Here is a 14,630-nt window from a genome sequence, read left to right as displayed (position 1 = left end):
GGGCTGCTCTTACAGGACCAGGAGAAGGCTATGGACAAGTATGAGGATGTGGTGCGGGGGCTGCAGAGGCGAGGCCAGCAAGTGGTGCCACTCAAGTACCGCCGTGAGACCCCGCTCAAGCCCATCCCTGTGGAGGCCCTCTGCGACTTTGAGGGTGACCAGGTCAGTCACTACCTGGAATCCTAGGAAGCCTGGACCTATAGCACAGTCGTCTTGGGGGTGGCACAGGTAGACGTGGGTCCTCAAGCAGTCATTTCTTAGGGGTCCACCCTTTCTCCTAGGGGGGGATATATGACCCTTTGTACCCCTTTCCCTCTCTCCCCACTGCCCTGTCTTCATCTTACCAGCTCAACTACCCCAGCCATTCTAGCCAGAGTCCTGAGGACACCTCTCATTGGCCCACTTTGTAATGTTTAAGGCCACCTCTAACCAGTCCCCTGTGGCTGGGGAATGCCAGCTTCTCACTGGCCAGGCCTCAGTCATATGTCCATCTGGAGGCTGGAATACAGAAGAGGTGTGCCCCTTGGACTAGGGGTGTGCAGGGATGGTCCTCTAAGTGAAACTGGGGGGCTGGAGATGTGGCTCCTCACTTGGTAGGTAGAGCCCTGGGTTAGCATGCACGAGGCCCTGCACTGCATAATGCATGGATGATGGCGCCCGCTTGGGAGCTCAGCACTCTGGGAGTGGAGGCAGGGGGGTCTGAAGTTCAAGGTGTCCTCCGACACATAGTAAACTTGAAGCCGGTCAGGGTGACGGAAGACCTTGTCACAAAAACAAAAATCAATGTCAAAGTAGAGGTCGGAGCTGAGTCAAGAGTGTCCCCTTCGGGCTGGAGAGATGGCTCAGTGGTTAAGAGCACTGCCTGCTCTTCCAAAGGACCCGGGTTCAATTCCCAGCACCCACATGGTAGCTCACAACTGGCTCTAACTCCAAGATCTGATACCCTCACACCAATGCACATAAATTAAAATTAAATAAGAGTGTCCCCTTCGTGCTGGCTCCGGCTAGCTCTGTGGGCCTGAGTTAGTAGACTCTCGGTGTCTAAGAGTTTACAGGGCGATGTGGGGAGAGGGCGACTGGGCTTCCAGGCCTTAGGTGAATCTTAGCTATCGGGTCTGTCCCCACCAGGGGTTGATCTCTCGAGGTTATAGCTACACGCTGCAGAAGAACAGTGGGGAGAGCTGGGAGCTGACGGACAGCACTGGGAAGAGGCTGACTGCCCCCGCCGTCTGCTTCATCATTCCCCCCACCGACCCCGAGGCCTTGGCTCTCGCTGACAGGTACAGGCACAAAGGAGGGAAGGAGGCTGGATCCACCCTTGGGCTCTGCGGCCTTCCGGGCACCACAGTAGGCTGGGACATACACCTGTCATTCTTTGCCTCCCTTAAAGGCTCCAGCAAGAGTGGCAGGTGAGGTTGGCTTGCCCAGCTGGATGTCTGTCTGACGGCCAGGGCAGCAAGCATTTTCTGTTAGCGCCTCTGGGCCTTTGCAAGTCTTAGACACCCCACCTGCAGCACTGATGTACTGCTTCATGGATTCTGGTTCTCCTTTTTGCAGACTTACCCGGTTCCCTGCCCTTCCGCTCTGTTTTGACACCCTCTCGACACTCCATTTTGCTGAGATCTGTGTGTTGGCCTTGCTGGGCCCTGGGCCCCTTGGTGTCATTATGAGGTGGCATGTATGTGTGGAAATAAGAGGACAACTCGCTAGAGTTGGTTCTCTCTCTCCACCATGTGGGCTCTGGGGGTCAAATTCAGGTCATCAGCTTAGCGGCAAGCACCTTTACCCACTGAGCCATCTTGTCAGCCCCACCTAGTACTTTTGACTTTTTCAAAACCCTCCAAGGAGCTGCTTGGCTCCCATGGGCTGTTACCCAACAGAGGCTGTAGACCTGGAAGGAGGGTGGTATGAGACCTGGGTCCCCAGTAGATTCTTGCTTTCACAGCCTGGGCAGCCAGTACCGGAGTGTGCGGCAGAAGGCAGCTGGGAGCAAACACACACTCCAGCAACGGCATGAGATGCTAAGGACAGAGAACCCTGGAGGTGGGTACCAGGGGAGATGGTGACAAGTCTCTGCTAGAGGGCTGAGAGAGGGAAGCCAGGCCAGCCCAAGGTCGCGGCTGGCTTTCCGGGCCTCGCGCTCTTCACCGTCACCTTTGATTTGTCTTCCCTACGACAGATGCCTCTGATCTGCAGGGGCGACAGCTGCTGGCTGGCTTGGACAAAGTGGCCAGTGACCTAGACCGACAGGAAAAGGCTATCACAGGGATCCTACGGCCACCACTTGAGCAGGGACAGGCAATAGAGGATAGTGCCGAGCGGGCCAAGGACCTCAAGGTATAGTTCGGCTGGGGCTCCGGCTCAAGGTGCTACCTCTCTGGGGTCTTGAGACATTCAAAGCAGGTGCTGGATAACTATGGAGGTAGCAGGGTAGGGGGCTGTCCCCAAGGATCAAGCCCCAAATAGATGCCCTGTCCTGGTACTCAGGCACATGTGATCTGGCACTGCTTCTGGGTAGATTTTCAGCCTGATATCACTTCTTCCTCTCTTCCCTCTTCCTCCCCGCTCCCTGCTCTCTCTCCCGCCCCCTCCCTCTCTTCCCGCCTCCTCCTCCTTCTTAGTTTTCAAGACAGGGCTTCTCTGTGTAGCCTTGGCTGTCCTGTAACTCATTCTGTAGACCAGGCTGGCCCCCAACTCACAGCGATCCGCCTGCCCCTGCTTTCCAAGGGCTGGGATTAAAAGTGCGCGCCACAACCGCCCAGCTCAGGCCATTTTAAAGTAAAATGGGCTCGTCCTCACTTGAACTGCTGGAACTGCCAGGCATATGTCTCCATTCATTAGCACCTACTCTCAGGTCCTTCTGCGTGATAATCCTTTGTGGTAAGGCCTTCTTCACCCCTGTTTTAGAGAACAGAGTTCAGAAAAATTCAGTAGTCTCTGGTGCCTGGCACAGGAGTGAGGGAGGGGCAGAGGCCCACAGAATCCCTTCCCAAGCTCTGTGGAGTCATGGGATGGGCACATCGAAGTATCTACTTGGCAGGTTGCCCAAGATTCCATGGAATCTTCCATGAGGGATGTATAGAGTGTCCAGTGACAACCACTTGCCTGAGTTACTCTCTTTAACAGTCCATTGGAAACAGACCCCGGGGCTGAGAAGATAGCTCACGCACACACAAGAACAAGGGCCGGGATTCAGTCCCTAGCACTCACATTAAAAGCTGGTCTTGATGGGACAGCCTTGTAATTCCACTACTGAGCAGGCAGGATCAGGAGGGTCTGTGAGGTTGGCTGGCTGGCCAGCCTAGTTGGCAAGCCCCAATTCCTAGTAAGAGACCCTGTCTCAAAATCAGACAAACAAACAAGGTAGGGGCTCAAGAGAGGCTCCATTCGTAAAGGGCCTGCACACAAGCATGAGGACCTGAGTTCAAGTCCCCAGAATCCATGTTAAAAACAAAACCAAAACCAAAACAAAACCCAGCATGGTTGCACTTGTCTGTAAATCTGACTTTGGGTGAAGCTTACTGGCCAGTAAGTCCAGCCAATCAGTAAGCACTGTTCTCAGTGGGAGATACTGTCTTAGAAGATGAGATAGAGGGTTGGAGAGATGGCTCAGTGGTTAAAAGCACTGGCTGCTCTTCCAGAGGTCCTGAGTTCAATTCCCAGCAACCACACGGTGGCTCACAACCATCTGTAATATGATCTGATGCCCTCTTCTGGCCTGCAGGTATACATGCAGATAGAGCACTCATATACATAAATAAAAATCTTTGCCTGGCGTGGTGGCACACGCCATTAATCCCAGCACTCGGGAGGTAGAGGCAGACGGATTGCTGTGAGTTTGAGGCCAGCCTGGTGTACATAGTGAGAGCAGGACAGCCAAGAAAACACAGAGAAACTCTTTCTCAAAAAACTAATAAATAAATAAATAGATAGATAGATAGAGATAGAGATAGAAAGAACTGACATTGACTTCTGGCCTCCTCATATCAACCTACTCCATCCCACCTCTCTCTCTCTCTCTCTCTCTCTCTCTCTCTCTCTCTCTCTCTCTCTCTCTCTCTCTCTGTGTGTGTGTGTGTGTGTGTGTCTGTCTGTCTGTCTGTCTGTCTGTCTGTCTCTCTCTCTCTCAAGATAGATAGCTCCCAAGGAACACCCGAGGGTGACCTCTGGTTTCCCATATATGCACATATACTCACTGTATATGTGCACATCCACACACAAAAACAAACAAAAAACAGACTGCCAAGCTGGTGATTGGGCCCCAGATGCACCCCGAGGAGGTGGGCCTTTTCAGGCATTATTGTCCCAGGGCACATCGTTGAGGGAAGAGAGCTGCTGGGGTGTGGTTGACCTGGGCAGTCTTGATCCCCACAGAACATTAGAAATGAGCTGCTACAGATTGAACCAGAGAAGACACGGTGCACAGCCGAGTGTGAGGCTTTTGTGCAGGCCCTCCCGGGCAGTGGCACCACACCCTTGCTGAGGACCCGGGTAGAAGACACCAACCAGAAATATGAGCGACTGGTACAGCTGCTAGATGCAGCCCTGGAGAAGTAGGTGGCAGGTGCACCATAGGGTGGACATGGTGGGGTCAAGGGGCCACCTGACCCCTATACATTTGTTGACCTGTGCCCTTAGGGTGGATGTGGCCAACCGTCTGGAGAAGAGTCTGCAGGAGGCCAGGGAGCTGCTGGCCTCACACGAGAACAGGCTGACCCAGGATGACACAATGCCTGAGAGTGGCCACATGTTGGACAGCAAGAGGCAGGAGTTAGAGGTAAGCCTAGGATCTGGCGGCCATGGGGTCTTTTTCTCAGGGCTCAGTACATCTGCCTCCACCACCAGATGAGGATGTGAGGGCTCTGAAGGTTCAGAGTACCCAGCGTGTCAATCTGGGTGTTACAGACTTAGGCAGCAGTCTGTCTGTACCTCCTTTTCGTGACCAGCCTTGGAGCAGAGGGATTGGGCTCAGTGAGGCCTGGAGGATGGCAGGCACACAGTCTGCCAGAGGTGACATTTCAGAGCTTTGTTTATGGTAATGAACATCGAGAAAGTGGCCCAGATTGGGTAACTGTGGAGGCTGAGCCATCCTTCCTGCTCCTAGGCCTGAACCTCCTCCCAAAGCAGGAAGCCCCATACCCTAGTGATGCTGCCAGAGTCCTAGGAGCTCTGGCCACAATACTGCTGTCTCCTTGCCCATCTTGCAGGCCCTGGCTTCTGAGCTGCAGGCCCAGAAGTCCCTCCTGGGTGAGGTGGAACAGAACCTGCAGGTGGCCAAGCAGTGCTCCAACTCACTGGCCAGCCGCTTCCAGGAGCACTGCCCTGACCTAGAGCGCCAGGAGGCTGAGGTACACAAGCTCAACCAACGTCTCAGCAATCTCAGGCAGCAGGTGGAGCGCAGGTGAGGGGTGCCACAGCCTGCCGTGAAACGCTAGGCTGGGGATTCTCTGGTGTTACCCAAGACCAGCAATTCTCCCCCCCCCCTCAATGTGTGTGTGTGTGTGTGTGTGTGTGTGTGTGTGTGTGTGTGTGTGTTGGTGTCAGGAATCATCCTTGCTCATTCTCCTTTATTAACTAAGGTAGGTTTTCTCAGTCAAGCCCAGAACTTACCAGAATAGCCAGACTCACTGGCCAGATTGTTCTGAGGATCCTGAGTCTACTTCCTAAGGTTGAAATAACAGTTGAGCCACATGCCCAGCCAGAACTTCCATGGGTCCTAAGAATCCACACTCCAGTCCTCATGCATGCACAGTATTTAGCTTTTAACTGCTGAGCCATCTCCCCAGCCCTAGTTTCCTCTTTTTGTTTTGTTGTTTTTCAAGACAGGGTTTCTCTGTGTAACTCTGGCTGTCCTGGACTCACTCTGTAGACCACGCTGGCCTGGAACTCACAGAGATCCACCTGCCTCTGCCTCCCAGATTGCTGCAATTGCAGGCATGCACCACTGTACCTGGCTACTTTTTAAAGAGGTCTCAGTTCACCATTGCATATGTCAGGCTGAGTCAGGCGAGCTGGCTGGGGGATTCCTGGGCTTCTCTCATCTCCTCCTATATTCCGGTAGGAACTTTCAAATTACAAACACCTATGTCTGGCTTATTATGTAGGGCCTGGAGAGCTGAGCCCAGGGGATCAGGCTTGCACCAACAAATGCTTTTACCCACTGAGGTGCCTCCGCAATCTCACCCCACCTCCCTAGCACCAGCCATCTTCCTGAGTCCTCCATTGGGCCTGTTGCTTGTCCATCTTCCTGTGCTCTCTCAGTGTTGTCTCCTCCACTTCCGCTCATGTCCTGGAGTAGATATTACTAGTAAGTCTGTTTAACGTTGATGGGTTTATTTCAAAGAACAGCTTTGGTGTTCCAGAGCTTTCTCTCCCGTGTTCCTTTTCCTTCACTTCCTTTATGTGGATTACATTGTGTAGGCTCTGTTTCTTAACAATTAAACTTTATTATACAACCCAACTAGCCTACACAAGAGGGAAAAAAGGTTAAAGGGAAAAAAGAGTGAACCTTCTGGTATCTCTTCCATGGGACGGGTCCTTACGTGTCTCTGGCCTGCGTGCTGGTCCAGCCTGTTCGCTAATCCACGTGTGCTCAAGCCCAGTCTCAACCTGTTGTTCTCTCCTCCCTGCCTGCCTGTGTCACATGCGAAGAGCGGTCTCCTTCTCCCATTGAGGGTCGATTAGAAAAACAATAGTCCAGGTGGAGTCCCCAGGTCTGCTTCCTGAATTTCAGGCCCAGGATGGCTCCACTCAGTCTATCACAAGGGTTTATCCATGGGGTGCCCAAGAGTAAAGCCCACCAAGACTGTTTTTACTTGTGACAAAGTTTACAGTCTTTCCCACAACATCGGGTTTAATGTGTATGTCTTTTCATTTTCTTAACATGGGAGCGTAGATTGTTGTTGCTTCAAGGCAGTTTCCCTCTCCTCCTGTCACATTTAACACTTTGCTTTTAGTACCACCTTTGCCGCACCCCAGCGACGCTGAAATTCTCTTCTTGAGGGAACTGGATTTTCCAGCTCCATAGTGGCCCTCCTTTGCTCGAGTGATACACAGTGGGTCTCTCTCCCCTCCCCCCCCCCAACCTGTCAGGATGAAGCTCTTAACCCTCCCATTAATAACACACGCTTAACTGTTCTCTTTTTCTTTTCTTTTTTCTTTCCATTTCTTTCTTTTTTTGTTTGTTTGTTTGTTCGAGACAGGGTTTCTCTGTGTAGCCTTGGTTGTCCTGGACTCACTTTGTAGACCAGGCTGGCCTCGAACTCATGACGATCCGCCTGCCTCTGCCTCCCAAGTGCTGGGATTAAAGGCATGCGCCACCACCACCTGGCTAACCATTCTCTTTCTGGTGACTGTTTAGAACTTATCCAGTTCAGTTACATTTGGCTTTTCTACTGTCTCTTAAAACTCAGTGTGGCAAGGCAGATGGCTCCAGTCAGAATGGTCCTTGTCATACAAGCATGGGGACCCAAGTTTTATCTCAGCACACACGAAAAGGGTAGGCGTGGTGGCACAGATTTACAATCCTAGAGAAGGGAAGGCGGAAATAGGTAGGCCCTGTGGAGCTCACTGGCCAGCCAATCTGACCTACTTATCCCGCCCTCCCACCCCAAACCACAAGAGAACCTCCCAAAAGTGAGCCATCCGTGTGGCTTCTGCCAGCTGTGCAGAGGCCTGATTGGCTTCATCCCCTCAGGGTCCAGAGCCTGCAGAGTGCCAGGGCTGCCTACAGTGAGTACCGCTGCGGTTATGACCAGGTGCTCCGGTTCCTGGCCAACACTCCCAGCTATGAGCCTCAGGAGACAGACAGCCTCAGCCAGATGGAGACCAAGCTGAAGAACCAGAAGGTAAGATGGCTGCTTCTACTTTGTAGTCCATGTCTGGGATGATCAGAAGGCCTCAAGGCCAGTGGAGTAAGACAGTGGATGGGGCTAGAGCTTTCAACATCACCTCACAACTGCATGCCTCACTCACCCCGTTTCTCTCAGTGCCCTTCACAGGGCCTGAGCAACAGATACTCATGTGGCTTGGCTACATGGTGCCCAGTGACCAAAACATGGGGAACCCTGTGGGAAAGATCCTATTATCAAAGTTGGGCTCCCTGCTTCCTCAGTGCCACAAGGACCTCAGAAATCCAGTGGCTGGAACTAAGGAAGTGACTTAGGCAGAAAAGTGCTTGTCATGCGAACATGAGGAGCTGAGTTTGATCCCCAGAGCCTACCTAAAAGGCCAGGCATGGCTAAACATGTCTATAATCCTAGCACTAAGCAAGGAGGAAAGAGAGACAAATGCATCCATGAAATTCATTCACCAGCAAGCATAGCCAAGTTGATCAAATTCCGGGTTCAGTTAGAGATCATGTCTCAAAAGAAAAAAAGTGGACCTCAAAAGAGGAAGATATATGCTGTAGACCACTAGCCTCCACATGTGGGCACACAGAGATAACCAGACAGACCGACTTCCAGTGGCTGACATTCAACTTGCTGCCTTTCCTGTGCTTCTGTTTCCTTGTTCTCAAACAAGTTCCTCAGACTTGGCTCACAAGCTCACTGGAGGATTACATGCTCTGCCAGAGCAGAGCCTGGCATTTCAGAGCACACAATAAACACCTGTTTCCTGGCACAGATAACCATCTTCATGGCCCTTGCTTCAGGCCTTGGCCTCGCCTTTTGTAGTGAACAAATGTATACAGGAAAGCCACCATGACACTTCGAACGACAGCATGCTGACTTTAGAGTCTAAAGACTCCGACTTTTGGTGGGTTTGTATGTGCAGTTCAGTCTCGGTTTCCAACATCTCTTGTTTTACAGAACTTGCTTGATGAGCTAGCAGGCAGGGAAGAAGAGGTGCAGAGGGTATGTGCAGATTCCCAGCGGTACCAGCAAGCAGCGAAGGTGAGCCATGAACCCTGTCTGAGCACACAGGAGGGCTTTTGCAGTCAGAGCTGCTGAGGACTCTGGGCAGGAGCTTTGTGTAGGCCCAGCCCTTTGATGATCCCAGTCACCCAGGATCATCAGAGTTACACTCTTTAAAACAGTCAACTCTTTGGAAGTATTTCCCCTAAAGGAAAACAAAACAAAGTGGAAGAATAATGTACGCCAAACAAAATTGTATGACAGCTCTATTTACAACAAGAAACAAGCGAGCAGAGCCGTATGCATGAGTGTCTGTGTCAATGATCAAACATCTACTTGATGGGAAATGGCAAGGGTCTGGTGGACGAAAGGGGAAAAGCTTAAGATGCACTATCCACTAAAGAAACAGCATCTGGCCTCTGGGCCCGTCGGAAGGCCTGAAGAGCCATTTGGTTTGCGACTCTGAAGTAGTGGGGAATTGCAGAGTAAAGTAGCAACTTCCTGTCACTGTCTTAGTAGCTCTTGGGCTCCCCTGGCAGGCAGTTCCAGTCCAGAGATGAGGAAGATGTGTAAGACTGTTAAACCAGCTCCTGACCAAGAGCAGGTCAGCTTCTTCTTGGCTGCCCTTAGCTGACTACTGCACTGTCTTCCTTTTACCCAGGACTATGAGCTTGAAGCAGAGAAGCTAAGGTCCCTGTTGGACCTAGAGAACGGGCATAACAGCCATGTGAACAAGAGAGCCAGGCTGCAATCTCCTGCTGCCAAAGTGAAGGAAGAGGTGAGCAGTTAAGTGCGGACTGCCAAGGGCTCTCCAGATGCAGGCCTCTGCGATACGCTGGGAAGAGGAGGAAGAACTTGCCTAAGAGGCAGGCTCGAAGGGGCTCCAGCCCAGTGCCAGACGGACGCACAGGAAGCTTCCACCTTGCTCCCCTGTGCGAATCTGTAGTGGAGGGCAGTACAGCCTGCAACACATGTGAAAAGAGTATTTGCAGACTTGCTCAAGGGCTAAGACTCAACCTGGGCCATCTGAGTCTACCTTTCCACCAATGGATAGAGCTATGGGTAGGGCTGGGCGAGAAGTTTCCCTTTCCCCACCTGCCGGGCCCTTCCCAGACTCTGTCCAAGAGCTCTCACTATCTTTCTCCCAGCCTGTTGGCTTGTCTGCTAACTGCTCTCCTAACATTTCTCTGTAGGAAGCTGCTCTTGCTGCCAAGTTCACGGAGGTTAACGCCATCAACAGACAGAGGCTGCAGAACTTGGAGTTTGCGCTGAATTTCCTGAGACAGGTAATCCATCTTAGAAATACTACTTCAAACTGTCCTACAAGATGAGAAATCAAAGACTGCTCTGGCGCAGAGACACAGCCTGTGAATGAAAGGAGTGTCCTCGTTGACACCTCTGAGGACCAGTGCAAATGCTAGCCTGGGCCAACCTTCTCCACTGGCATGGATAACTTTCATACCAATTCAAAAGATATTCGCTGATAACCTCTCAAAGATTTTTGTTTGTTGTTTGTTTTTCAGAGCTGAGGACCGAACCCAGGGCCTTAGCTCTACCACTGAGCTAAACCCCCAACCCTTTTTGTTTTTTATGAGTGTCTTGCCTGCATGTATATATGTGTATACCACATGTGTGCCTGGTGCTCAAGGGTGTCAGAAGATATCTCATCCCCTAAAACTGGAGTTTCGGGCCGGGTGTGGTGGTGCACGCCTTTAATCCCAGCACTTGGGAGGCAGAGGCTGGTGGATCGCTGTGAGTTCGAGGCCAGCCTGGTCTACGAAGTGAGTCCAGGACAGCCAAGGCTACACAGAGAGACCTTGTCTCGAAAAACCAAAATAAATAAATAAATAAATAAAACTGGAGTTTCAGATGGTTGCGAGCCACCATGCAGTTGTGGGAATCGAACCTGGGCCCTCTGAAAGAGCAACAAGTGATCTTAACTGCTGAACTATCTCTCCAGCCTCCAGAGTTTGGGGGATATTTTTTGGTTTGGTTTGTCTAGACAGAGTTTCTGTTTGTAGCTCTGACTGTCTTGGAACTCACTCTGTTGGCCAGGCTGACCTCACAGATTATCTGCCTGCCTCTGCCTCCCCAGTGGTGGGATTAAAGGCATGCATGACCACTGCCTAGCTCCAGAGTTATTTTTGAATGGCATGTTTATGTTTGTATAAGTGGATTCACATGCAGGTGCATGTACATGTTCATGTGTGTGGAGGGCAAAGGACAACCAAAGTGTCATCCTGAGAAATGCCATCTATCTCTATTGGCCTGGAGTTTACCAATTAGGCTAGGCTAGCTGGCTAGCAAGCTCCAGGAAGCTTCAGGTTTGCACCTCATTGGTGTTGGAATTACAGGTACACACACCCTAGAGCAGCAAATCCAGCATTTTCATGTCAGTGCTGGGGACAGAACTCAAGTCCTCATGCTTGCAAGGGATTTTCCCAGCCCCAAAAGTTACTTTTTAGAACTTGATGACATTTATTATTATGAATTATCTGACATATCAAAGAGCTGGGAGCAACTAATACTCCTCAGCAACGTGCTGGCTTAAACTGTTCTACACAGTAGATACACTGCTGTTAAGCAATGATGTGACCCCTTCTGAGCCAAGATGGCAGCTGCAGTACAGTAGCTGCAGAAACAGACTACTGTTTGCACAGAAAAGGTAAACACATGAGGCTCACTAAAAATACACATAGAAAATGTCTCCAAGGACAACAGACATCCCCTAGGCACAGGGCCGAGATGGGAGGCTAGTGTCAACCTCAGATTCCTCTGTGCCTGCAAAACATTTTGCCTTATTCAATTTCTAAAAGCTTAAGAATAACCCTCAAACACTAGTGGAGACCCCAGAAGCTCACAGGACAACTAGCCCAACCTGTTCTAGGTGAGCTGAACCGTCTGTCTCTAACTGTGCTTTCATTTACCTTCTCGGCCACAGCAGCCAGAAGCAGGAGTGACCCTGCAAGCGGGAAAGCTGGGCTCCAGCAAGGAGGAAACATGGAAGATTAAGAAGGAGCTGGAGGAAGAGATGGAACGAAGGCAGCAGCTGGAAAATGAGGTTAAGAGTGCCCAGGAGGAAATTCAGACCCTGAAGGATCAGGGGCCTCAGGAGGCACTGGTGAGGAAGGAGGTGCTCAAGAGGGTGCCAGACCCAAGCCTGGAGGAGAGCTTCCAGCAGCTGCAGCAGGCCCTGGCTGAGGAACAGCACAAGAACCAGCTGCTGCAGGAGGAGCTGGGAGCATTGCAGCTCAGGCTGCAGGCCCTAGAGCAGGAGACCAGGGATGGGGGACAGGAGTATGTGGTCAAGGAGGTGTTGCGCATTGAACCAGACAGAGCGCAGGAGGATGAGGTCCTGCAGCTTCGGGAGGAGCTGGAGGCACTGCGGCGGCAGAAAGGTGCCCGAGAGGCTGAAGTGCTCCTCCTACAGCAGCGTGTGGCAGCCCTGGCTGCTGAGAAGAGCAGAGTGCAGGAGAAGGTCACAGAGAGGGAGGTGGTAAAGCTGCAGAATGACCCCCAGCTGGAGGCAGAGTACCGGAGGCTGCAGGAGGAGCACCAGCGGGAGGACACACTCAGGGAGAAGCAGGAAGAGGAGCTGAGTTTCCTGCAGGCCAAGCTCAGGAGACTGGAGAAGGAACGGGCCATGGCGGAAGGCAAGATCACTGTCAAGGAGGTCCTCAAAGTGGAGAAGGATGCAGCCACGGAGAGGGAGGTCAGTGACCTCACCCGCCAATATGAGGATGAGGCTGCCAAGGCCCGCACTGGCCAGAGGGAGAAGACAGAGCTTCTCAGAAAGATATGGGCTCTGGAAGAAGAAAATGCCAAGGTGGTGGTACAGGAGAAGGTTCGGGAGATTGTGCGGCCGGATCCCAAGGCAGAGAGTGAGGTGGCCAACCTTCGCCTGGAACTGGTGGAGCAGGAGCGCAAATTCAGGGGTGCTGAGGAACAGCTGAAGAGCTACCAGAGTGAGCTGGAGGCCCTACGGAAGCGTGGGCCACAGGTAGAAGTCAAAGAGGTGACCAAAGAGGTCATTAAATACACAACTGACCCAGAGATCGAGCAGGAGCTGCAGCGACTTAGGGAGGAGATCATGGACAAGACCAGGCTAATAGAAAGGTGTGACCTGGAGATCTACCAGCTGAAGCAGGAGATCCAGGCCCTGAAGGACACCAAGCCCCAGGTGCAGACGAGAGAAGTGGTCCAGGAGATCCTGCAGTTCCAGGAAGACCCCCAAACCAAGAAGGAAGTAGAGTCTCTGCGCATACAGCTGTCAGAAGAACAGAAGAAACAGGTGGACCTGGAAGCGGAGCGGGCATCCCAGGAAGAGAAGATCCGACGCAAGGAGGAAGAGCTGGCACAGGGCAAGGAAAGGGTTGTACGCCAGGAGGTGGTGCGGTATGAAGATGAGCCAGAATTGCGAGCTGAGGTGACTGCCTTCACGGACAGCATTGATGCTGAGCTGCGGCAGATCGACAAGCTGCGTATGGAGCTGCGGAGGCTACAGCGCCGCCGAGCAGAGCTGGAGAGGCAGCTGGAGGAGCTGGAGCGTGAGCGACAGGCGCGTAGGGCCGCTGAGCTGGAGGTGCAGAGGCTGCAGCAGCGGCTGGCTGCCCTGGAGCGGGAGGAGGCCAAGGCTGGTGAGAAGGTGACCCACACACAGAAGGTGGTGCGGCAGCAGGACCCACAGCAGACCAGGGAGCATGCCCTCCTTCGAGCCCAGCTGGAGGAAGAGCGGCACCGGAGGCAGCTACTGGAGGGCGAGCTTGAGCCCCTGCGTAGAAAGCTGGCTGCCCTGGAGAAGACCGAGATCAAAGAAAAGGTGGTCTTCTCTGAGAGTGTCCAGGTGGAAAAGGGTGACACTGAGCAAGAGATCCAGAGGCTCAAGAAGAGCCTGGAAGAGGAGACCCAGAGCAAGAGGGAGCTGGATGCAGAGGTAACAAAGCTGGAAGCCAAGTTATCTGAGCTAGAATTCTACAATTCCAAATCATCCAAGGAACTGGATTTCCTGAGAGAAGAAAACCACAAGCTACAGCTAGAGCGGCAAAACCTGCAGCTAGAGACCCGGAGACTCCAATCAGAGATTGAGATGGCAGCAACAGAAACGCGAGATCTGAGGAACATTACCACAGTGGACTCCGGAACCCACCTCAACTCTAGGCTCTGGTCCCTAGAGAAGGAACTGGATGACCTCAAGAAGATGTCCAAGGACAAGGATCTGGAGATCGATGAACTGCAGAGGCGCCTAGGCTCTGTGGCTGTCAAGAGGGAGCAGAGGGAGAACCACCTGAGACGCTCCATAGTGGTCATTGACCCTGACACAGGTCGTGAGCTGTCCCCAGAGGAGGCCCACCGGGCTGGGCTCATCGACTGGAACATGTTTGTGAAGCTTAGAAGCCAGGAGTGTGACTGGGAGGAGATATCAGTGAAAGGTCCTAATGGGGAGTCATCAGTGATCCACGACAGGAAGTCTGGCAAGAAATTCTCTATTGAGGATGCTCTTCGCAATGGCCGGCTAACCCCTGCTCAGTATGACCGCTACGTCAACAAGGATATGTCCATTCAGGAGCTGGCAGTCCTGGTATCTGGGCAGAAGTAGGCCCGGCCCTTCTGCCTGGCTTTTCTTGGAGGTAGATGGCTGGCTTACTCCTTCTCAGCAACCTCTTGGGTATCTTCTGCTCCCTAGCCCTCGTGCAGGCTTCTGAGCTAAGTGTTTTATCCACACTGCATCAGGCTGCTTACAGTCTCGCTATTATAGTGTCAGTACAGACACCAGCT

At 52.4% G+C, this 14,630-nt stretch overlaps 1 protein-coding gene across 1 annotated transcript in view; it reads left to right on the top strand.

Annotated features, from left to right (window-relative positions):
* The window catches only part of PPL (periplakin), a 49,440-nt gene extending 34,816 nt beyond the window's left edge, over positions 1–14,624 (top strand). The window contains exons 11-22 of the mRNA XM_084761669.1: positions 16–162; positions 1,129–1,280; positions 1,946–2,043; positions 2,180–2,337; positions 4,375–4,553; positions 4,639–4,777; positions 5,208–5,401; positions 7,697–7,847; positions 8,811–8,894; positions 9,517–9,633; positions 10,049–10,141; positions 11,797–14,624. Of these exons, the coding sequence (XP_084617795.1) occupies positions 16–162; positions 1,129–1,280; positions 1,946–2,043; positions 2,180–2,337; positions 4,375–4,553; positions 4,639–4,777; positions 5,208–5,401; positions 7,697–7,847; positions 8,811–8,894; positions 9,517–9,633; positions 10,049–10,141; positions 11,797–14,451 (4,167 nt within the window). The 3' untranslated portion in view covers positions 14,452–14,624. The remainder of the gene's footprint in view (positions 1–15; positions 163–1,128; positions 1,281–1,945; positions 2,044–2,179; positions 2,338–4,374; positions 4,554–4,638; positions 4,778–5,207; positions 5,402–7,696; positions 7,848–8,810; positions 8,895–9,516; positions 9,634–10,048; positions 10,142–11,796) is intronic.
* Positions 14,625–14,630: the final 6 nt, after the last annotated feature.

This window comes from Acomys minous, assembly GCF_964271855.1.
Source record: "Acomys minous genome assembly, chromosome: 16".
Lineage (NCBI taxonomy): Eukaryota > Metazoa > Chordata > Mammalia > Rodentia > Muridae > Acomys > Acomys minous.
Note: the sequence above shows the minus strand (reverse complement) of the source record. Positions and strands in the feature narration are given on the sequence as shown.